Here is a 25,961-nt window from a genome sequence, read left to right on the forward strand (position 1 = left end):
AGAAAATAAAGAATCTGCCTGTAAATGCAGGAGACATAGGTTTGATCACTGGGTAGAGAAAATCCCCTGGAGAAGGAAATGGCAACCCACTCCAGCATTCTTGCCTGGGAAATTCTATGGACAGAGAAGCTGGGTGGGCTACAGTCCATAGGGTCACAAGAGTTGGAGAAACTTAGAAATTAAACCACCACCATCATTCCTTCTGAGCTTCCACTGTTATCATTTAATTGTCAACATTGACACTTGCATTTTCTTTCTTTTTTAATTAAATTTATTTATTTTAATTAGAGGCTAATTAGTTTACAATATTGCATTTTCGAGTGAAATGTTCACTTTATTTTTAGATCATAAATAAGTACATTAACATTAGGAAAACCAGAAGAAAAAAAACCACAGTGATCTGGCCTCCTGACTTCAAGTACACACTCTTGGCTTCCATCCTCTCTGATGCTCTCCTGCAGCATCTGTGGAACTATCAGAATCACCTGCCTGTAGATTGAGAGAGAAAGCTTTCCCTGTAGAACTCAGAACTCCTCCCTAAATGATTACTGATGCAGACAGAAATTTTGTCCCCAAATATGAAAACAGAAGTGACTAAATTAAGCATTGGTTGCCAGACAGATGCAGAACTTCAAAAGCAAGAACCAGGTCCTCCCCAACAAACATGGCAGAGGCTGAGCGACTGCAGCAGAGAAGATATTTACAGCTTCCTGTGTCAGCTCATTAGGCGTGGTTCCTCCAGTTACTCCAATCTATAACTACATGATTTCCTATGGGGACACTTTTCTGGACACAATGGAATTTTTTTCCCCTGCTGATTCTCTGTTCCTAAGACACTGCATTATAAGTTAGGTGAATTCATTTTTTATTACTCCTTCCTCTTAATTATCTTGCTTCCAAAGCCCTAAGGTTCCCAGCATCATCATGTCCCTGAGCACAAGATTTTCTTTAAATTGTAACATTCAGGATTTGTCTTGACTAGGTCCCTTGGGTCTTTAATGCTTTGACTTGGGGCAGGGACAGAACCACTGAAATCTCTAAACATTACTATTCTCCTCTTCAAAACAGGGGATGACTTTGCTACTTTAGAATAAAACCACAGTTAATATACTCTTTGGATGCATGATAGTTTCTCCAAGTCAATTAGAAAATTCCGGTTATATCAGAAGTTAAGAGCTATTCTTTAATGCCTCATTACTAATGTTTATACGTATATAAAGAGAGATATTTATATGTTGATATGCACCATAAACTATCTTAGCGTATTATATGTGTGTGTGCTGTGCTCAGTCACATCTGAGTCTTTGTGACCTCCATGGAATTTTCCAGACAAGAATACTGGAGTGGGATGCCATTTCCTTCTGGCCTCTAAACAAAGAGGAAACCATATCTCATACCTGACTCAAGCCCAAGCCCTCCATACCTCCTAGAAAGATGATTGCAATCAGTACACCCCAAAGAAAGGCATGAATTGTGATAACATCAGATCTAGCTCTTCCGGTAAAGCCACTGAGCACACATCAACAGTACATGCCTGTTCCCACAAAAAGACACCATTCTAAGACAGTGAGAATTAACTGTGGCAAATAGTTTCAGAAAACAGACAAAGGTAAGTAAAATGAAAATACAGGGGAATTGTCCCAACTTAAATAACAAGATATCATGCCTAATAAACAGCTAATGAAAGAGAAACAGTTTACCAGGTTTGGAATCAATGCATTAGTAAAGATATAAAACTCCATTTTCTCAAGCTAAAATGATTCAATAAATCTTCCAAAAGAAGTTTTATTTCCAGTATTCACCCTGTGCATTTTGTTAATAAGTGGAAGATCATAAAATATTTAATTTTCTGTAAAAATGACTGTTGAATCAGTTATAATTTTAATAGGGAACTATAAAGCTAGCTTGAACTGAACATTACATTAAATGAAATGAACAACTAGAAGTAATTAACATTTATCCAGGTGATACCAAAGAATGCATAAGCTAGCTGAAATATAGAATCATGGAAATGATTCAGTCAGAAAAGAAAAAAAAATTAAAAATGAGAATAATTTGAGAGATGTTTGACTACATTAAGAACACCAACACTAGAACAATTTCAGTATCCAGGAAGGAAAAGACAGATAAAAACGTAGTCAAAACACATCTGATAAACTTATGTCTGAAAAGTTTCCAAACCTGTGTAAAAAAGCAAATTCAGATACCAGAAGCAAAAAGAGTCCCCCCAAAATGACAGCAATAAAACCTGCACCAAGATACAGCAATTAAAACCACAAGTTAAAGATACGGTTTTCTAAAGCCAACAAAATAAAACAGTGTCATGTAAGATGGAAGCACATAAGTCTATCAGCTGACTTCTTTCCTTTTTTTTTTTTTGGCAGAAACTTTGTACGATAAAATGGGGAGGCATTATATATTTCTTTTTTTTTCCTTTTTTTAATATAAATTTATTTATTTTAATTGGAGGCTAATTACTTTACAATATTGTATTGGTTTTGCCATATATCAACATAAATCTGCAACAGGTGTACACATGTTCCCCATTCTGAACCCCCCTCCCACCTCCCTCCTTATACCATCCCTCTGGGTCATCCTAGTGCACCAGCCCAAGCATCCTGTATCATGCATCAAACCTGGACTGGCAATTCGTTTCACATACGATGTTATACATGTTTCAATGCCATTCTCCCAAATCATCCCACCCTCAACCTCGCCCACAGAGTCCAAAAGACCGTTCTATACATCTGTGTCTCACTTGCTGTTGAGAGGGAAAAACGTGCAAACTAGGGCATTCTACTCAGAAAGAGTAACATTCAGAATTGAAGGAGAGATAAGGAATTTTTCAGCCAGTCAAAGACTAATAGAATTTATCAATTCTAAACATACTCTACATGGAATATTATAGGACCTTCTCAAAGAAGGAAAGAAAAAAGGCAAAACAAGTGGGAAGAAACTATAAGAAAGAGAAAATCGTGCTAGTAAAGGCAAACGTGTAGAAGGGCTGAGGATCAAATCACTTAAGCAAGTATGAAAACTTAATAGACAAAATAATTCTAAAATCAAGTATAGCTACAATAAGAATTAAAGGGATAAATAGGGAGGTATCAAATGTGACTTCAAAGGCACAAAATGTGGGGCAGGGAGTGAAAATGTAGTGCTATTAATATGTGTATGAACTTAAAAGACAACTAGTTTTTAAAAGTAGACAACATTGTATGTCATCATATGAAGACCCTTTGTTTATCATACATCAAAAATCTATACAAGGTAAAATCTAGAGAGAAAGGAACACAAGCATATCACTAAATAAATCATCAAATCATAAGAAATACAAAAAAGAAAAAGAAAGACACTACAGAAAACAAGTTAACAATTTGGAAATAAGTAATACCTACCAAAAAACCTCTTTAACTGCCAGTAAATTAAATGATCTCCTGAAGAGCCGACTTAGGACTAAATACTAAAACAAAGATAATAGCATCTGGCCCCATTACTGCATGGCAAATAGAAGGGGGAAAGGTGCAAGCCGTGATAGATTTCCCCTTCTTGGGCTCCAAAATCACTGTGGATGGTGACTGCAGCCATGGAATCAGATGATTGCTTCTTGGCAGGAAACAGATGGAAAACCTAGACAGTGTGTTGAAAAGCAGAAACATTATTACTCTGCCAACAAAGGTCGTTATAGTCAAAGCTATGGTCTTCCCAGTGGTCATGTATGGTTGTGAGAGCTGGACCATAAAGAAGGCAGAATGTGGAATAATTTACGCCTTTCTTTTTTTTTTTTTTTTTCTTTCTTTTTTTTTTTTTTTTTTTTATTTTTAAACTTTACATAATTGTTTTAGTTTTGCCAAATATCAAAATGAATCCGCCACAGGCATACATGTGTTCCCCATCCTGAACCTTCAACTATGCTGCTTGAGAAGACTCCTGAGAGTCCCTTGGACAGCAAGGAGATCAAACCAGTCAGTCTTAAGTAAGATTAACCCTGAATATTCACTGAACTGCCTGATGCTGAAGCTGAAGTTCCAGTATTTTGGTCACCTGATGCAAACAGATGACTCATTGGAAAAGTCCTGCTGCTGGGAAAGATCAGGACAGAAGGAGAAGAGGACATGAGAGGATGAGATGGCTGGATGGCATCACCAATGCAATGAACATGAACTTCAGCAAGTTCTGGGAATTGATGAGGGACAGGCAGGCCTGCCATGCTACAATCCGTGGGGTCACAGAGAGGTGGGCACAACAGGGTAACTGAACAACATCAGACTAAATGTTCTCATGAAAAGATATTACACCTAATAAATTACTCATAATTCTATGATATTCCATCAAAGAAATGGAATTTCCAAATATTTTTGATTCAAAGGTTGGAAAATGGTGGGTAGGAAAATGGTAGGTAGGAAAAAACTAAAACTCTCTATATATAGACAGTCTATATATAGACTGAGAATAAAGCTTAAAAAGAGAGATTCCTAAAATTCTATAAAGATGCTGAATTCAAAAAAGGAAAGAAAAATGGAAATCCCAGGAAATAAGTGCAAGGAGCAAATTTTATTTCACAATGAACAAAGAACAATTTCTGGTTTTGATACTTTGAGTTATGTAATCCAGAGCACTAGTACAATTGGTCTTTTATACTTGGCATCAAATACAACCTCTTTAGACCCTCTTTTATATCTCGGTTTCTCAGACTGTAGATGAAAGGATTCAGCATGGGTGTGACCACAGTGTACATGACCGAGGCGACTGTACTTGTATGTGGGGTGTGGGAAGCAGCAGAGCTAAGGTAAACTCCTAAGGTTGTAAAATAAAATAGGAAGACAACTGCGAGGTGGGACACACAGGTGGAAAATGCTTTATACTTCCCCTGAGCTGATGTGATTTTACATATGCAAGAAACTATTTTAGAATATGAGTAAAGGATACCAGCCAAAGGACCAGCACCGATCAGGACAGCTGAAAAATGCATCACTATGTTATTAAGAAAGTTGTCAGAACTAGCAAGTTTTACCACCTGAGTAAGTTCACAGAAAAAGTGGGGGATTTGTACAACTGGACAGAAGGACAATAGCAACACCATTAAGCTGTGTACCAAGGAATACAAGGCAATCTGCATCCAGGATATCAGAACCAGCAGTCCACAGAGCCAGGGGCTCATGATGACCATGTAGTGCAGGGGGTGGCAGATGGCCACATACCGATCATAGGCCATCACTGTCGGGGGAATGTCATCTAATCCTGCAAACAGCATGTAAAAATACATCTGGGTGATGCAGCCTTCATAGGTGATACCTTTGCTGTCTGTCTGGAGGTTCCATAGCATCTTTGGGATGGTGGTGGACATGAAGCAGATGTCTACAAAGGACAGGTTGGAGAGGAAGAAGTACATGGGAGTGTGGAGGTGGGAGTCTGAGCTGATGGCCAGGATGATGAGCAGGTTTCCAAACACAGTGATTAGGTACATGCAGAGGAAGAGCCCAAATATGAGAGGCTGCAGTTCTTGTTCTTCTGAAAGCCCCAGAAGAAGAAATTCTGAAATTCATGTATTATCCTCTGATTCCATGGGGTGGAAATGACTACCAGGAAAAAGGAAAACAACATGACTAATTTGCATACAAACTGGCATAATTCACATGGCTTAAATACTGCAATTTCTATTTAGCCCTGAAGTAATTGAACTTAATACCTTATTTATAGAACAGTTCTCTTCCAAAGTATACTCCATTTCATCCCTGACAAAGATTTTTGTCCCATTCTCATCACATTGGCAAAGAGCTCATATATTCTAGAGTTCTAAAGAGATATCTCTTCATTTATTTGAGAAATACATATTTAGTGCTGACCCAGTAGAAAGTGATGAAAAATAAACCTCTCCCAATCCAAGGATGGTGAATGAGGATATTCAAATAAAACATGATAGAATATCTCAGAATATCACAGATGCTCTGAAAAAAAAAACAAAACCAGGTATAAAGGAGAGAGTGGTAGTAGGTGTTATTTTGTCCTGAGTGTTCAGGGAAGAGCTTCATACTAGGTGATGTTTGAAGATTCCTGAAGAGAGAGAGAAGTCTTTGTGATGTCAGAAGAAGTGTGTGCCTGGCAGAGGGAGCTGCCACTGCTAAGAATCTGACAAAGATGCTTGTTCCACATGTTCAAGTGCAAACAAGGAAGCCAGTGGGGCGAAGGGATAAGTAGGAGGAGTGATCAGCAATGGTGTCAAGGATGCTGAAGAGCAAGGTGACCTCCCTGCTACAGCTGAACCTTCAGCACATAGAGAATCCCTCCTTCCATGTGGTTCCTTGCACTTTATGAATTTAGTTTAAAACCATCCTGTGAATTATGTCAGTTTCCCTACTTAGTTCCATCTATTGACCAACTTCTGACCTCTGTATTATAAGTCATCTTAACATGTGAGTACAGATGCCTCTGCTTTAAGAACTGGTTTCTCTTCACAAGGCACAGGCAAACACACACACACACACACACACACACACACACACACACACACAATGTTTCTGGCTTGTGTTACTATCATAAACTGGTCACCCAGATCCACCCTCATTAGGCAATGAATGGTTAACACATCGAGCTTCTCAGATCAAATTATTATTCTCCAAAAGAATGTATCACTTTTACTCAGAAATTCCAAGATTTTTAAATGCATGTATTTTTTTTAATTCAAGGATAATAGCTTTACAGAATTTTGTTGTTTTCTGTCAAACCTCAACATGAATCAGCCATAGGCATACATATATCCCCTTCCCTCTGAACCTCCCTCCTATCTCCCTACACATCCCACCCCCAAATTCCAGTTTATAAGCTTCCTATAGAACAATAAATTTGGGGATCAACGTTGGTAAGGCCAATTTCTTCTCAGTATTTAGAGAAGAATGAAAAGCATGAGAGAGAAAGAAAAAAGAGAAATGAAATGGACATAGGCAAATTAAGAGGGAAAATATGCAATAAACTCAAATGACCCCTGAGACAATGCATCAAAGAAAAGTTTCCTTGCTTCATCAATATTCCAATTCCAGTGGCATCTCCCTGATGCCCAAAAAATAATAAAGAAAAATACTCTACTCTTCCCTCTTTTATTTTTTTAAATTATTATTATTATTTACTTTACAATATTGTATTGGTTTTGCAAACATTCTCCTTCAAGTAATAAATTATTACAGTCCAAAAAAAAAAGATAAAAATATATTTTTCCAAGGACATAAACAGGGATATATTCATGATGTGCTATATCTTAGAGTTTAATTATCCCAAGAGAATAAGCAAATGGAACATAAACTACCAATTCAAAATCAGAAATAAATGAAATCCACAAAAATTGAATATATTTTACATGAAGAAGCAGAATATTTCTTTTTCTTGAGGAGTCTTCCTATTTGCTTACTTCAGTCCATAAATAAGATTATTAGACTTATTGTCTACTTTTACTGGAAGCCTTTTATGCCTCCCATTCCTTCTAATGGGGCTTCCTTGGTAGCTCATTAGTAAAAAAATCCTCCTGCAATCCAGGAGGCCAAGTTTCAATCCCTTGGTCAGGAAGATTCCCTGGAGAAGGAAATTGCAACCCACTCCAGTATTCTGGCCAGGGAAATTCCATGGACAGAGGAGATGGGTGGGCTACAGTCAATGGGGTCGCAAAAGGATCAGCTACAACTTAGCAGCTAAACCACCACCACCATTCCTTCTAACTGAACTTCCTTTATTACCATTTGTCAACACTGATGAGTGAAGGGTTCACTTTATTTTTAGACCTAAATAGATACACTAATATCAGGAAAGCCAGATAATAACCACAGTGACCTCTGGCCTCTGAACTATGCTAGATTGGTCCTCAGGTGACCTCGGGTACATGCTCCTGGCTTCCGTCCTCTCTGACCCTCTCCTGAAATGTGTGTGGAGCTCTAACCTGCCTGCAGATTGAGAGAGAAGGCTTTCCCTGTAGAAGTCCAAGTTCCTTTCTAAATGATTAACGATACAGACTGAAGTTTTGTACCGAAACAAGACAACAGGAAGGGATAAAATCAAGCATTGGCTCCCAGACAGATTCAGAAATCTAAACTAAGGACTAGGTTCTCATTAACCAAAGTGGCACAGGCTGAGGGGCTGCAGCAGAGGAGATATTTACAGCTTCTTGTGTCAGCTCACAGGGCTTCTCTGGAGGCTCAGTGATAAAGAATCCACCTGCAATGCAGGAGTCACAGGAAATGGGGGCTTGATCCCTGGGTCAGGAAAATGCCCTGGAGGACTGCATTGCAGTCCACTCCAGTGTTCTTGCCTAGAGAATCCCATGGACAGAGTTGCCTAGAGGGCTACAGTCCTTGGGGTCTCAAAGAGTTGGACAGGACTTAAGGGACTTAGCAAGCATGCACACATTTCAGCTAATTGGACATATTTTCCTTTTGTTACTCCAGCCTCCAAGTACATGATTTCCCTTGGGGACACTGGGCTGGACATAATGCAATTATTTTTCTGTTGATTCTCTGTTACTAGGTGATTGCATTATAAGTTGGGTGATTCAGTTTTTGTCATTCCTTCCCCTTTAATTCTCCTGCTTTTAAAGCACTAAGGCTCCCAGAACCTCATCAAACCCCTGAGATCTAATTCTTTTTTAAACTATAACACTGAGGATTTGTCTTGACGAGGTCCCTTGGGTCTCCAAAGCTTTGATTTGTGGTACAGGAAAACAATAACAACAACAAAAAAAAACTACGGAAATCTTTAAAACTATTTCCCTCTTCAGAACTGTGGATAACATTGCTCCTTCAGTATAAAATTGTGCGTATTATACTGCCTGGATTCTTGCTAGTTTTTCCAAGCCAATTACAAGTTTCTCAGATATATCAGAAGTCAACAGCTGCCCTTTAGTTTCTCATTAAAAAATGTTTATAACTATAAGAAAAATATTTATATGTTGATATGATAAGTAAAAATTGCTGTCGTGTCTGACTCTTTGTCCCACATGGACCATACAGTCTATGAAATTCTGCAGGCAAGAGTTGTGGATTGGGTAGCCATTCCCTTCCCCAGGGAATCTTCACAGATCAAACACAGGTCTCCCGCATTGTGGGCAGATTATTTACCAGCTGAGCCACAAAGGAAGCCCAGGAATACTGGAGTGGGTAGCCTATCCCTTATCCAATGGATCTTCCGGACACAGAAATTGAACCAGGGTCTCCTGTATTTCAGGCAGATTCTTTACTGAGTTATCAGAGAAGCCTGATATGATATTAATATGACCATAAACCAGGCTTCCCAGGTAGCTCAGTGGTAAAGAATATACCTGCCAAAGCAGGAGATGTTAGAGACGCAGGTTTGATCCCTGGGTTGGGAAGATTCCTTGGAGGAGGAAATAGCAACCCACTCCAGTATTCTTCCCTGGAGTATCCCATGGATGGAAGAGCCTGGTAGATTACAGTTCATGTGGTCACAAGTAGTTGGACACAACTGAGTGACTAATACATGGCCATTAAAATATCTTAGCATGGTATAGTGATTGTCAAATTTAATTTTTTAAATAATGTGTTTTTTCAGATAGCACTTTTATGAACTCCATACTCTGTTGTCAGATTGAAACTCAGAAGGATTTAATGTTCTACTTAAAAGTACAAACCAAGTAAGGGCTGGAGTCTGGATTGAGGTCTCTTAGTTCTGGAACTCTGTCCCAGTGATTCTCAACCAGACATGATTTTGACACTTGGCAATATCTAAAGGGATGCTACTTATCTCCTCTAAACCACAGAACAGCACCCAATACAAATAATTTTCCTGCCAAAGGCAGTGTAAGAATATGAGAAATCCTATTCCAGACAAGAATATCTATAAATTCACTGTTCATACACTTTTTTCATACAAATCACAAAGGTCTGTGGTTCAAATGCTTATTCGGATTCCTCAGGTCTCTAGTGGTCCACAGACTGTGTTTCTGATCATTTAAGCCAGAATATCAGAATCTAGTTCAAATTCTTTACACCCTGAAAAGAAGGGAACTTCTTTAACACTACCACTGATGGTACTTTGATACTTGCCATTCCAAATAATCTTTTCAGAGCCCTGTGTATGTCTTCATACCTTAGACTATAGATGAAGGGGTTCAGAATAGGTGTGATCACAGTGTTCATCACTGAGATGATTGCATTTGACTCTAAGCAGAAAGGCGTGAGTAGCCACAGGTAGGTACACTCAAAGCCCATCCAATAAGACAAGGATACAAGTGAGAGGTGAGATGCTCTGGAGGAAAGCACTTTGTACTTCCCCCAAGCTGATGGTATTCCAGATAGAGAGGAAACTACCTTAGAGTAAAGGATCCCAGGTAAGACATTTGTTGTTCAGTCACTCAGTTGTATCTGACTCTTTGTGACTGCAAGGACTGCAGCATGCCAGGCTTCCCTGTCCCTAATCATATCCTGGAGCTTGTTCAAACTCATGTCCATCGAGTCGGTGATGCCATCCAACCATCTCATCCTCTGTTGTCCCCTTCTCCTCTTGTCTTCAATCTTTCCCACCATCAGGGTCTTTTTTAACAAGTCAGCTCTTCTCATCAGGTGGCCAAAATATTGGAGCTTGAGCTTCAGCATCAGTACTTACAGTGAATATTCAGGATTGGTTTCTTTTAGGACTGACTCATTTGATCTCCTTGCAGTCCAAGGGACTCTCAAGAGTCTTCTCTAACCCCACACTTCAGAAGTATCAATTCTTTGATGCACAGACTTCTTGGTTTTCCAACTCTCACATCCATATATGACTACTGGAAAAACCATAGCTTTAACTAGATGGACTTTCTTCATCAAGGTCCCTGCTTTTTAATACACTGTCGAGGTTTGTCAAAGCTTTTCTTCCAAAGAGCAAGTGTCTTTTAATTTTGTGACTGCAGTCACCATCTGCAGTGATTTTGGAGCCTAAGAAAATAAAGTTTCTCACTGTTTATTGTTTCCCTGTCTCTTTCCCTTGAAGTGATGGGACCAGATGCCATGATCTTAGTTTTTTGAATGTTGAGTTTTAAGAATGCTTTTTGACTCTCCTATTTTACTTTCATCAAGAGGCTCTTTAGTTCCCCTTCATTTTCTGCCATAAGAGTGGTGTCACCTGCATATCTGAGGTTATTTCTATTTCTCCTGGCAATCTTGATTCCAGCTTGTGCTTCATCCAACCCAGCATTTCTCATGATGTACTCTGCATATAAGTTAAATAAGCAGAGGGACAATATACAGCTTTGACTTACTCCTTTCCCAATTTGGAACCAGTCCATTACCAACCTGGAATATAACGGTTTCAAATTACATCATCATGTCATTAAGAAAGGTGTCACAATTGACTAGTTGGACCTCTTATTTGCTTTTACAGGAAAAGTGCAGAATTCCAAGAAGATACAGAAGGACAGTTGCAACACTGTTAATCTTTGTAACAAAGAATGCATGGCACTCAGGAACCAAACAAAAAAACCAGCAATCCACAAAGTGTGTGTGGGCGGCATGGTGTTCATGGCCACATGGTAGTGCAGAGTTTGACAGATGGCCATGAAGTGGTCATAGGTCTTTGTGTTCAGTACAATGCTGTCCAAATCTACAAAGAGTAGGTAAAACTGTATCTATACGTTATGGCTTTGCCTTCTATGGGATGGTGGTGAATGTGAAACATATCTTAAAAGAACAGATTGGAAAAGAAGAATTACATGGGTATGTGGAGTGGGAGTCAGAGATGGTGACCAGGATAATAAACAGGTTTATAAGCACAGTGATCTGGTACATGGAGAGAAAATGTGCAAATATAAAGTGCTGCAGTTCTGGTTTCTCTGTTAATTGCAGAAGAAGAAATTTTGAAATGCGTGTATCATTTCCTGTTCTCATGTGGCACTCATCAACCTATTGCTTTTTTCTCTTTGATAATAGCCATTCTTACTGTGGAAGGTGTACCTCACTGCGATTTTGGTCTCTGTTTCTTTGAATATTAATGATGTTAAGCCTCTTTTCATGTGTCTGTTGGCCATGTGTATATCTTCCTCGGGAAAAAATGTCTATTGAGGGTCCTCTACCCACTTTTAATATGATTCTTTATTTATTTATTTTAATTGAGTTGACTTAGTCTGATATATAGTTTAAGTTTTCTGTTTCTGCCTATCAGCTTGATGTTTTGGGTGCTTTTGCCTTCTTACTTCAAGTAGAAGAGAACACTTCAACTTTGCTTATATGACAGTTCTGGGTGCTGAACTCCCTCAGCTTTTCTTTACCTGGGAGAACCTTTATTTCCTCTTCATATCTGAAGGATATCTTTGTTGGATGGAGGATTCGTGGCTAGCAGTTTTTATATCACAATAGTTTGAGAATGATATTCCATTCTATCTTGGACTGTGGAGTCTGTGCTAAGAAATTTGTTGATAACCCAGTTTGGGTATCTTTGCAGGGTGCTCATCTGTTTTTGGATACCTTTAATAACTTTCTTTTTAATAACTTTTACTGAAATGTATTTGATTTTCATATTAGTTCCAGGTACACAGCAAAATTATATATATATATATTCTTTTTTATATTATTTTTCAAGTATAGATTATTACAAGATATTGAGTTTATTTCCCTGTTTTTAATTCCCTAGGTCCTTGTTGATTGCCATATATAGATAGATAGATAGATAGATAGATAGATATAGATATAGATAGATATTAGTATATAAAAACATCATTCTTTCACTGACTTTTTAAAATTTTTTCTTTATTTATTTGCTGTATTTCTGACTACATCGAGTCTTCCTTGCTTTTCGGGGGCTTTCTCTGTTTGTGGATGTGGGGGGTGCTACTCTTCACCATGGTGACCTCTCTTGCTGCAGAGCACAGGCTCTACAGTACAGGCTCAGTAGTTGTGGTGCACCGGCTTAGTGTTTTTGTGGCGTGTGGAATCTTTCCAGACCAGGCATCACCCCCAGTGCCTGTTTCCACCTTAGCAGGCAGATTCTTGCTTACTGCACCACCAGGGAAGTCTTTTCGTTCATTGACTTTTGACAGTTTTAATACGTGTGTGTTGGAGAAGGTTTTTTGCATTGAAACATTTACGTGTCCTATTATACCTCTGTGGATGTGTGCATTTGGTTCCTTCTTCAGACTTGGAAAATTCTCAGCTATTATTTCTATACATAATCTCTCTGATCCTTTCTCTCTCTCTTCTGCTTTTGAGACACCCAGTATCCTTCTTACCTGTTCTAGTAGAGTCAGAAGTTTCTCAGAGAATATCTTCATTAAAAAAAAAAAAAAATCTTAGTTCTGTCCTCACATCTACCTGAATCATTCTACTTTTGAACTCACTATATCTCTCTACTCCATATGGTCTCCACTTCAAGTGCTTTGCAATTCGTCCTTCATCTCAATTACTGAGTTCTTCAGCACCAGAATTTCTGTTTACTTATGTTAGAGGGCTTTTATTATTTTAGCAACTGTTCCTTATGTTCATTATTTTTATTCCTCAGCTAACTGATGTGCCTTTGCGAGTTTTCTTCTAACTTGTTGAGCTACTTCCTGACACTATCTTGAATTCTCCACTTGCTTGATCACAATCTTACCTGATGTTTAATTAGTTCATGGAAAACTGTCGTTTTCTCTTTGTGATTCCATGTTACTATGGTTTTTCATGGTGCTCAGTGGGTTGCTCCTCTGTCCGTGCATTTGAAGGAACAAACAGTTTTGTTATGTAGGTAAAGCCTTGTATACTTTGAGTCTAACAATTCAACAGATTGCTAACAGATTGTGTTTTTCTTTTTCATTGTTTTTTGGGGGGGAGTAGTTCATTTATTTTTTTTTTCATTTCATATATGATATTATACATATTTCAAAGCCATTCTCCCAAATCATCCCACCCTCTCCCTCTCCCACAGAGTCCAAAAGACTGTTCTATACATCAGTATCCCTTTTGCTATCTTGCATACAAGGTTATCGTTACCATCTTTCTAAATTCTACATATATGTGTTAATTAAGTGACTTTGTGGCACAAGTTTTTGGTTTGTTTCACATGAGCTTCTCCTGGCTCTATTTGAGGAACTACATTTTTTGCATTTCATGGTCTCTTCCAAAGGCATTGTCATTGTCCTTGCCATCAATGTTTGTGCCTCCAGCATCACTGGTGACCTGGTGTTGTCAGTGTCCCTGATGTGGCTGGCATCTTTGCTGGGGGCTCCCAGAGTGGTAGCTGCTCTTGCCACATGCAGGGTGACCTTGCTTGAGCCCCACTCCCGCCCCCACTGATGCCTGGTTCCCTGGGGCTGCATGTGCCGTTGCATCCACGAGGCCAGGGTTACACGCACCACCCCCAGTGGGACTCCCAGGTGCTCTGGGGCTGCAGGCTCAGCTGCCTCAGCCATGGGCTGGGATCAGCATCACTGCCTCTGCTGTTCCCCTAGCTCCACTTCTTCCATGTGAAAAATCCGCTCACCTTCAGATGTATAACTGTGTGTATCTCTGGTGTCCCAATGTGTTGGGTAGGAAAAAAAAAACTTTATTTATAAATGATGTTATCTACAAGTTGTAGATTGAGGGGAGAAACAAAGGGAGTGTCTTCTGCCACCATAATACTGATGTCACCGATAATAAACTTTTCCCCACAATCTATAAGGTTAAAATCCGGGCTTCACAGGGGGCTCAGTGGTTAAGAATCCACCTGCCAATGCAGGAGATGCAGGAGATGTAGGTTCTATCCCAGGATCAAGAAAATCCCCAGAAGGAGAAATGGCAACCCACTCCAGTATTCTTGCCTGGAGAACCCCATAGACAGAGGAGCCCAATGAGCTACAGTCCATGGGGACACAAAGATCAGACACCACTGAGGACACATGCATAAGTATAAGATTAAAATACACAAATAAATGGAGTAGACTATTGTATATTAATGAAGAAAGAATTGCTACATGGCTCCATACAACCTCATGGATGAGCTTTAGAGTTCCAACACATAGAATTACTGAGAAACATAGACTCATGAGAAATCCAGCAGAGATTAGAACAACTCCTTAATATTAAATCTCATTTGATAATAAAGACATCATGTTAGAGCAGTTACTGTTAGGATGAATGGTTATGCAGCAACAAGTAACTGAATAAAATTAAAAATGGTATAGAACTGAGATCAACTCCAATAATCTCATTCTATGCATTGATTCTGATATTTAAAGATAGCATTCACTTCTGTTTTAAAATTGTATTACAGATAATTATATTAAAAAGTTATTCCATTGCAGTTTCCTCCTAGGTAAGCAGGATATTAGCAAACATGTTTGCACAAATTGTGAAATGAACCATGACTGGATAAGCAGTCAAATTCTCTAGTGAGTCATCTTTGATCATGAGATATATACGAATACTATGCATTCAAGAATTGACCCTTGAATAATGCAGAGTTTGGAGCAATGGCACCTTGTGCAATTGAAAATCTGCCTGTAACATCGCAATCAACCCTCCTTATCCATAGCTTCACACCCTCTGATTCAGTCAACCCTCATAAAATTATATAAATTACCTTGGTTTTCACTTGTATACTTTTTTACATTAGTAATATATCTCATGACAATTTTTTTCCAGAGCAAGGCAAAAATCACTCTGGATGACATTTGTCATTTAAGAAAGTATTATTCCCCATGTCACTCCATAAAAAAATAGAAATGCCCAAATATTTCATATTTAAAGTTTGGAAAATTTTGAAGTAGAAAAAAGCACAACTTAAAAAAAATACCTAAATGATTGAATGAAAAGAAAGTTTAATGAAGTGAGTAACCGAGATTGCATAGAAAAGTTGAATTTTTATAAAAATGGATATCCAAGGAAATAAGTAAAAGGAGCAATTTTTATTCCACACTGAGGAAAGTGTCACAATTACTGATTCTCAGGCTCTGAGCAATGCAGTCAAGGGCACTTCATCTGCCCCAAGACAATTGGCCTTTTTATAGCTACTATTCCATAGACTCTCTTCAGAGCCCTCTTTATGTCTTTGTTCCTCAGACTGTAGATGAATGGGTTCAGCATGGGTGTGACCACAGTGTACATCACCGAGGCCGTTGCACTTGAGTCTGAGCTGTGTGTAGCAGCAGAGCTAAGGTACACTCCTAGGCTCGTACAATAAAATAATAAGACAACTGAGAGATGAGATGCACAAGTGGAAAATGCTTTAAACTTTCCCTGAGTTGATGAGATTCTTCGTATGGAAGAGACTATCTTAGAGTAAGAGTAAAGGATACCAGCAAATGGCCCACCAGCTAGTAGCACTGATGCCAAATACATCACCATGTCATTAAGAAAGGTATCAGAACAGGCAAGTTGGACCATCTGATTGAGTTCACAAAAAAAGTGGGGAATTTCCACCTCTGTACAGAAGGTCAGCTGCAAGGCCATTAAAGTTTGTAACAAGGAATACATAGCACTCATCATCCAGGACACCAATACCAGCAGTCCACAGAGCCGTGGGTTCATGATGACTGTGTAGTGCAGGGGGTGGCATATGGCCACAAAGCGATCATAGGCCATCACTGTCAGGAGGAAGTCATCTAATCCTGCAAAGAATATGTAAAAATACACCTGGACGAGGCAGCCTTCATAGGTTATAACTTTGCTCTGGTTCTCGATGTTCTGCAGTATCTTTGGGATGGTGGTGGAGGTGAAGCAGATGTCTACAAAGGACAAGTTGGAGAGGAAGAAGTACATGGGGGTGTGAAGGTGGGAGTCAGAGATGGTGACCAGGATGATGAGCAGGTTTCCAAACACAGCAATCAGGTACATGGAGAGGAAAAGCCCATAGATGAGGGGCTGCAATTTTGGATCTTTTGAGAATCCCAGGAGAAAAAATTCAGAAAAGTGTGTATTGTTACCTGGTTCCATGTGGTGGAGGTGACTACCAGGAAAAACGAAAATAAGATGAGTAATTTTCATACAAATTGGCATAACTCACATAGTGCAATTTCTATTTTGCTCTCAATAAATTAATTTTAATATCTTGCATTTAGAAAAGTTCCATTTCATCTCTACCTGGGCATTTTTGACCCCTTCTCAGCATATTCCCAAAGAAAATCATGCATTCTACAGTAGTAATGAGAAATAGTTTCATACATTTGAAGAATATATATTAAGTGTCAATCGTGTTCAAAAGCACATATTGTTTAGTCGCTAAGCCGGATCTGGCACTTTTGAGACTCCCCAGACTGTATGTAGCCTGCCAAGCACCTCTGTCCATGGGATTTCCCAGGCAAGAATACTGCAATGGGTTGCCATTTCCTTCTCCGGGTGATCTTCTCAATCCAGGGATTGAACCTGCCTCTCCTGCATTGCCAGATAGATTCTCTACCACTGAGCCACCTGTCAAGTCCTTCCAAAAAATACAGGTAACAAATAGATGGTGCTGAAAAACAAAAGTGTTCACAATCCAGTGATGGTGAAAGATGATGTGTAAAAAGAATATGTCAAGTAATAACAGTTGGTATGAAGAAAACAAAGCTAGATATAAAAGAGAGTAGTAGGAGGTATTTTCATGTACTGAGTGTTCAGGTAAGGCCAGCAAACAAGGTGATAGTTGAACAGAGAGCTCAAGAAAGGGAGAGAAAGATCTAGTATGATATCAAGAGAAATATGTGCATGGCAAGGGAATGGCCACTACAAAAGACCTAAGGAAAATGCTTGTTCTTTGCATTTTATGAATTTAGTTGCAAAAGCATCCTGTGAATTAAAGCATCTCCCATCCTTAGTACCTTCTGCTGACTGAGGTCTGGGATCCGTGATATAGGGCACCTTAATATATGAGTCCAAGCGCCTCTGCTTTAAGAACTGCTCTCAAGGCACAAGCTCACACACAAGCGCACACACACACACACACACATGCACACTCTCACACCATGTCCTCCTGGGCTTTGTTCCTACCACACATTTCTCACCCAGAACCACACTCCTCACACCATATACCATTATAACTCAAGCTGATTATGTCAGATCATCTTTCTTCTACAGAATGTATAAATGGTACCCAGAAATTCCAGTTCACAGACTACCCATAGACCAATAAACTTGAGGTTCATTTTTATGATCACTTTCAGCTTTGTATTTAAAGAAATATAAAAAAATAAGTGTGTGTGTGTGAAAGAGAGGCGGAGGGAGAGAGAAGAGAGGGAAATGAAATAGACATTAGGGGGTAAAAGATTTAACAAGCTCTAATAGTCCCTGAGACTACATGATGAATTAAACCTTCCTTTGTTTGGCAACATTCCAATTCCAGTTATCTCTACTTGATGCCCAGGAAAAATAATTTTCAAAAAGAAAAATACATGTTTACCTTGACAGAACAGTTATACTTTTATAATGAATGAAACCTGAAATATTTGACTACCCCAAAAGAAAAATGGGCAAAGTAAATAAAGTGAAGTGAAGTCTCTTAGTCGTGTCTGACTCTTTGCGACCCCATGGACTGTAGCCCACCAGGCTCCTCCAACCATGGAATTTTCCAGGCAAGAGTACTGGAGTGGGTTGTCATTTCCTTCTCCAGGGGATCTTCTTGACACATGGATAGAACCCAGGTCTCCCTCATTGCAGGCAGATGCTTTACCATCTGAGCCACCAACAAAAATGAGTATCCAAAGGAAAACAACAAAACCTAAATGTGTTTTATATAAAGCAATAGAAGACATTTTCCCAAAATCTTTTCCATGTCTTTGACCAATTTTTTACTGTTCTATAGGGAATGAGGCAAGCTCTTTCCCAGTTTTCTTATGGGGCATCGTGTGTTTGTTATTCTTGGAGTTTAAGCACTGTCATATTCTTAAAATAAATCTGATGAGCATACCCCAATGTTATCCTGGTCTTTGTTCAACACGCAAAAGGCTTTTCAAACTGTACTCTGACACAATGTCAATCCATCCTTTTGTCCTGAATAAATTTTTCCATAGGATTCATGCCTGAAGATGTTATATTATAATAGATGTTCATTGTACTATTACTTTACCATGACAATGCAAAATCCTAATCATCAAAGACTTCAACTGCTATGGTCACTATTTTTTTTCCCCATAATATCCGTTTATTATCACAATCTGTACATATCTGTAGTTGTTTTTCTCTTTTAATTCCTATTATTGTTGACCAATAGCTTTTCTTTTTTTTAATATAAATTTATTTATTTTAATTGGAGGCTAATTACTATTGTACTTTCAGAAAGATATGTGAATATATGTGCACTTATATAGAAACATCGCCTTACCAGGTGGTGCTAGTGGTTAAAAAACCTTCCTGCCAATGCAGGAGGCATAAGAGAGGTAGGTTCAATTCCTGGGTCAGGAAGATCCCCTGGAGGAGGGAATGCAAGGACTAGAGTATTCTTCCCTGGAAATCCCATGAACAGAGGAGCCTGGTGGGCCACAGTCCATATGGTCACAGAGTCAGATACAACTGAAGCCACTTAGCATGCATACAGGCAAACAGAAATGTATTTAAATTAAAAATAAATAAATATATGTGAAGTTACAAAATAAAGGGAATTGCAGGAAAAATAATTGAATAAATTAGTCTCAAAGCAATTGTATTTTAAAAAAATTGAATGGAGTTTCACACACTAACTCAAACAATATTAAAATAGTAATGATTTACCGATATCCAATGGAATAATAATTAAATTGGGAAATGTGTAAACATGAATATATTATATAATGTTCCTGAAAATTATAACACATATTAGATTCTCAGTTATTTTATATTGAATGAATCAGGATTTACTTCTCAATTATAGATTTCATTAAATACATATAAGATTGTACTTCAATTTGAGAAGATTAGATTATCGAATAAATCAGAGGGATTATCGATCCAATATAAAAACCAGTCCTTTTTGGTGAATACCTAGAAAACTACACACTAAAATCCACAAGTGTGCTGAACTGCCTTAGAGCAAGTAATCCAACATGAGATAAATGTATTTAACTAAGTAAAATGAAAAAGCATTTTTATGGCAAAACAGTCTCCAAAAGGTCAACTGAGAAACAACAATTCTTAAAAATCATTTCAAAAGCTGGTAGTGGTACAATAAAAGATTTATATTATATGGGCATATAATAATAAAATCGACACATTAAAATGACAATTCAAGGTACTATTTTTTATCAAGCTCAGTAAGAGTTAAGAAAAGAACACTTTTTCACAACCATCCATCTGGGGAAATACTTACAGAGTTGTCACACAGTTTATAGTCGTGCTTTGAAACAGGGAGCAAAGGTGCACTATCTGTATTTGCAGACAGAAATTTAAGATGTTAAACTGTTTGGAAAACCACCCTAACAATGTAACAGATATTAAAAGTACAGAAGTTCTTTAACTAGAGGCTTCTCAGTCTCAGCACCTGTTGATATTCTCAGACAGGTTGTTCTCTGTGGTGGGGTCTGTCCTGTGTCTTGCAGGATGCCTAGAGCATCCCAGACCTCCACCCACTGTTCCCAGAGAAACAGACAGATATTTCTGCAAGCATTGTTCAGTGTTCCTAGGGAAACAGAGTGGCTCTTGACTAGAAATACAGTTTAAATTTAACAATCTCAAATATTTTTGTAGGAATGATATAATAGAAACTTGAAGAGAAAGATTAGGAAAGACAGTCTGCAGTGTGAGTAGCACAGCCCCTTAATTAAACAGCTATTGAAATAATGAACCTATATTACATTGAATACTAGTTGATTGGAAGAAAATCCCTGGGGCATTATTGACCAGTAAAGAAAAAGATAGGAAAAAAAAAAAAAAGACTGCACTGAATTAAGAGTATCTGTATGTGCATAGGATTCTATTCATACGTGTAGAAAAGTGTATGAATAGGTGTTCGTACCTAATATAGAAAGAAAAGTTTAAAAGAAACCAAGCGTATGTGGGACAATGTTACTGAGAATAAAGCTAGGTTAACTGGTAGTGGTTTTAAAATAACTGAATGTAACAAAATTGAATGAATATAACTAAGTTTCATAAAGACCTGAACAGTAATAATTTAATGATAACAACATTGGCCACTAATTCAATGTTAAATTGCCAAAGAATTGGAAATAAAATAAGAGAAGATATTTTAAATACAAGGAGGAAGCAGTATTCAAGTTCAATTTTTTTCTTAACTAAAGATAGATGGATTCAAATATGTTCATGAAAGACAAGGGTAACATTTAATCAAATGGTTAAAAAATGACTTCTACATGATGTCTAAAGGTAACGCAACTTTTAGAAATACATTTAACCACAAAAGATTAAAATGAACAATACAGAAGAAGAGAGTAAAAGTTAGAAATATGTTTGTTAATAGGAGGTGGTGTGTGTATGTGTGTGTGTGTGTGTGTGTGTGTTAAGTTCCTACAGTAATGTTCATCTCTTTGCAACACTGTGGGCCACAGCCCACCAGGCTCCTCTGTCCATGGGATTCTCCAGGCATGAATTCTGGAAGATTGCCATGCCCTCCTCCAGGGGATCTTCCAGACCCAGGGATCCAACTATTTCTCTTATGTCTCCTGCATTGGCAGGTGGGTTCTTTACCACTAGCATCACCTAGGAAGCCCATAATAAGTGATTAATTAGAACTAAAAAATATGCAGGAAAACAATCACGTATGTTTTTAAAGCAAGTATTGTCAAGTGAAGAATATTACAGGGACAGCTCAATTTTTTCAATAAAAATGTAAAAAGCAATGGAGAGAACACCATATGACTGACTGACCACATAAATTTTATAAATTACCAAACATTCTCACAAATACATCTACATATACATAAAATAACTAAATGGCAAGCATTTTGTGGAAAGAAAATAAAGCCTGTAATTTATTTTGAATAATGTGAACAAAGACAGGAATTAAAACACTCCAACTGCAGCATACAAATGGTTCTCACAGACAATTTTTGATCAACAGAGTAAATATATAACACAGAGATAAATATATATGTGTATGTGTGTGTTCAGTCATTTCCAACTCTTTCTATATTAGAATGCATATAAAACTTTTCAGCAAAGGTCTTTCCCAATTGCCCAGTGGGTAAAGAATCTGCCTGCAATGCAGGAGACACAGGAAATGTGGATTTGATCCCTGGATGGGAATGATCCCCTGGAGGAGAAATGGGAACCCACTCCATTATTCTTGCTTGGAGAACCCCATGGACAGAGGAGATGGCAGACTACAGTTCATAGAGTTACAGAGGCAGACACGACTGAGTGACTGAACATTACAACAAAGAGAAGGTACTATCTGTCAAGAATCTTTTTAAATTTATTTATTTTTAATTGGAGGATGATTAGTTTACAATATTCTATTGGTTTCTGCCCTATGTCAACATGAATCAGCCATCGCATACATGTTTGCAGGGATATATTTTCATGAAGCCCTTGGTTCAGATCTTACTTATTAACATGGAAACAGTCAAATATGAACCATCTTTAAAAAATCCTTACTTCACTGTCATCTGTCCACATCTAATAACTTATTTCTCTACTCTTGTTACTTCTTATTGTCATTAGGCTTATATTCAAATTTTACTGGAAATGCTTTAAGCCTCCCATTCTCTCTTTGATTTGGACTTCCATTTTTATCATTTAATTGGCAACACTGAGCCTTACCTTACTGAGGTCAATGTTTGCTTATCTTTTGTGTGCCTGCTCAATCGCTCTGTTGTGTCTGACCCTTTGCAAGCCTGTGGACTGTAGCACACCAGGCTCCTCTGTCCGTGGGGCTCTCCAGGCAAGATTCCTGAAGTGGGTTGCCATGTCCTCCTCCAGGGGATCTTCCTAACCCAGGGATAGAATCCATGTGTCTTATGTCTCCTGCATTATCAAGAAGGCTCTTTACCTCTAGTGCCATCTGCAAAGCCCTTGCTCCTCTTTTAGTCCTAAGTAAATGCATTTAATTATGAATTAGGGTTTCCCGAGTGTTGCTAGTGATAAAGAAAGAATCTACTACCAATGCAGGAGATGCAAAAGATTCAGGTTCAATCTCTGAGTTGGGAAGATCCCCTGAAGGGGGAAATGGCAACCGACTCCAGTATTCTTGCCTGAAGAATTCCATGGACAGAGGAGTCTTGCAGGCTACAGTCCATGGGTTTGCAAAGAGTCGAATATGGCTGAGTGAATGAGCATGCACACACAATAATCAGGATAGAAAACTACCACACTACTCTCTGGTATCTGAGTTAGGCTGGACTCAATCACAGGTTACCGCAGATAAATGTTCAAGATTTGCATTCTATTTCTCTCCTACATTGTCTACTGGGCTCTCAGACTCACCTAGATGGGAACTGAAGTAAAGGTCTTTATGTGGAAGTTCAAATGCCTCCTGGAGAGTTGATAATAGAGACTGAAGCTCTGTCCCTAAAGACAGCATGAGGGAGTAAAGAACTGGTTTCCCAGCCAAACTCAGGTTTTCAAAGGAAACATGTTCTGTGGCATACAAGATTTCTCAGGTTGAGAGGACCACAGCAGAGAGATTTTATAGCTCACCTGGCTTCTCAGTAGGCACCTTTCTGCTTAACACCCATACTTTGTACCTGATTTTCCTGGGGGAGAGGGGTTTTGAAACAAAGGAAAATTTTCCAGTTCATTCTTTGTCCCTTAGAGATCAGTTTACAAGGCAGGTGAATTTTGTTTTTATTACTCCTTCTCCTTAATTCTCCTGTGTCCAGACGTCTAAACTGTCCCAGCAACTTATCCAAGTCTGAGCTAAAGTTTCCTCAAAGTCTAAGGTTAAGAATTCTCACTTAATTAAGTCCCTCAGATCTTTCAAGTTTTCATAGTGGTGAACACATAATTACTGATAGTTCTAAAAAATATTTTTTGAGTGTGACAACTTTGTCCTTTCACATAAAACCTTAGGCACTACACTCCTTGGCTCCCTGCCATTATTGCCAACTCAGTTAGGATTTTTATCAGTTAGGATTTTTATCAGAAGTTAAGAGCTGTCTTTTAGTACTTCATTATGTTTTTAATTATGAGATAAATATAGATATTTTATACACTATAATCTAACAGTACATTATATGGACTGTCTGCTTTAATTTTTATGGAAGTTCATGCTGTGATATAGTCTTCTTGTATATTATGCCTTCATTCTGCATTATAGAAATAAGACACAGAGGGGTTTAATGCTCTGCTCCAAGGTATGACCAAGAAAGGGATGGATTCTGGATTGGATGTCTTGATTGTCAGAATGCTTTTAGTTCATAAATTCTATGGCAGTGATTTGCAATCAGAGGTGACTTTGCAGCAGGTGATATTTTTCAGGGTTTACCTTTATGGCAGAAAGTGAAGAGGAACTAAAAAGCCTCTTGATGAAAGTTAAAGAGGAGAGTGAAAAAGTTGGCTTAAAGCTCAACATTCAGAAAACGAAGATCATGGCATCTGGCCCCATCACTTCATGGGAAATAGATGGGGAAATAGTGGAAACAGTGTCAGACTTTATTTTTCTGGGGCTCCAAAATCACTGCAGATGGTGATTACAGCCATGAAATCAAAAGACGCTTACTCCTTGGAAGGAAAGTTTGTCCAACCTAGATAGCATAATGAAAAGCAGAGACATTACTTTGCCAACAAATCTGTCTAGTCAAAGCTGTGATTTTTCCAGTGGTCATGTATGGATGTGAGAGTTGGACTGTGAAGAAAACTGAGCACCAACGAATTGATGCTTTTCAACTATGGTGTTGGAGAAGACTCTTGAGAGTCCCATGGACTGCAAGGAGATCCAACCATTCCATTCTAAAGGAGATCAGTACTGGGTGTTCTTTGGAAGGAATGATGCTAAAGCTGAAACTCCAGTACATTGGCCATCTCATGCGAAGAGTTGACTCATTGGAAAAGACTCTGATGCTGGGAGGGATTGGGAGCAGGAGAAAAAGGGGACGACAGAGGATGAGATGGCTGGATGGCATCACCGACTCAATGGACGTGAGTTTGAGTGAGCTCCAGGAGATGGTGATGGGCAGGGAGGCCTGGCGTTCTGTGATTCATGGGGTTGCAAAGAGTCAGACATGACTGAGCAACTGAACTGAACTGAACTGAACTGAAAGATATCCTACACATGCAACGCATAGGACGGTATCCAATACTTATAACTATACTGCCTCAAATACCACCAGTGAATAGGTATAAAATTTATTCTAGTCCAGCATTTTTCAAAATTGACTATTCTTAAAAATTACCAAGAACTATAGTTGAAATAAAAACTATGATTCAGCAGGTCTGATTCAAGGTACCAGGAACTCTGCATTTCTAACAAGATCTTACGTGTTCTTAACACTGTATATCCTTGTCTAGGTAGCAAGAAAGTGTTTCTGTTATTAAATTCTGAAAATTTAGATATTATTATACACGTACAGGCTCAGACAGTAAAGAATTTGCCTTCAATGTGTGAGACCTGGGTTTGATCCCTCGGTTGGGAAGATCCCCTGGAAGAGAGTATGGCAACCCACTTCAGTATACACTTGCTTGGAGAATCACCATGGACAGAGGAGCCTGACAGACTATAGTCCATGGGGATCACAAAGAGTTACACATGACTGAGCAACTAAGCACAGCACAGCACAAACACCATAACCAAACTTAGCACATTATAGGGACTGTCCACTTTAATTTTTATACTAGTTCATTCTGTGATGTAATCTTATGTACATCCTTCTCCATTACCAATATGAGACACAGAGGGGTTTAATGTTCTGCTCAAAAGTATAAACCAATAAAATCTTGATTGGGAGTCTTGATTATAAGAACACTTTTAGTTTACAAGTTCTATGGCAGTGATTCTCAATCAGAGATGACTTTGCAGCCTGTCATGTTTTTCATTGTCTAAAGGGATCCTACACATGCAATGCATAGGACAGCATCTAATACAAATAATTATTCTGCCTCAAATACAATCATTGAAAAGGAATAAAACTTATTCTAGTCCAGCACTTTCCTAAGTTGACTATTCTTAAAAAGTACCAAGGATATAATTCAAATGCA

General features: G+C 38.4%; 3 protein-coding genes across 3 annotated transcripts in view; 1 reads left to right on the top strand and 2 right to left on the bottom strand.

Annotated features, from left to right (window-relative positions):
• Positions 1-25,961, top strand: part of LOC788031 (olfactory receptor-like protein OLF4) — a 215,081-nt gene that overhangs the window by 5,216 nt on the left and 183,904 nt on the right. The gene's annotated exons all lie outside the window — the stretch shown is intronic.
• OR7A110 (olfactory receptor family 7 subfamily A member 110) lies at positions 4,619-5,467 on the bottom strand. The gene has a single exon (NM_001390814.1). It carries the CDS (start codon positions 5,465-5,467, stop codon positions 4,619-4,621), a length of 849 nt encoding a protein of 282 aa, NP_001377743.1.
• On the bottom strand, positions 15,891-16,895 carry OR7A77 (olfactory receptor family 7 subfamily A member 77). Its single transcript, XM_010806659.2, has one exon. The coding sequence runs from the start codon at positions 16,857-16,859 to the stop codon at positions 15,891-15,893; it is 969 nt and encodes a 322-aa protein (XP_010804961.1). The 5' UTR covers positions 16,860-16,895.

This window comes from Bos taurus, chromosome 7 (genome assembly GCF_002263795.3).
Source record: "Bos taurus isolate L1 Dominette 01449 registration number 42190680 breed Hereford chromosome 7, ARS-UCD2.0, whole genome shotgun sequence".
Taxonomy (NCBI): Eukaryota; Metazoa; Chordata; class Mammalia; order Artiodactyla; family Bovidae; genus Bos; species Bos taurus.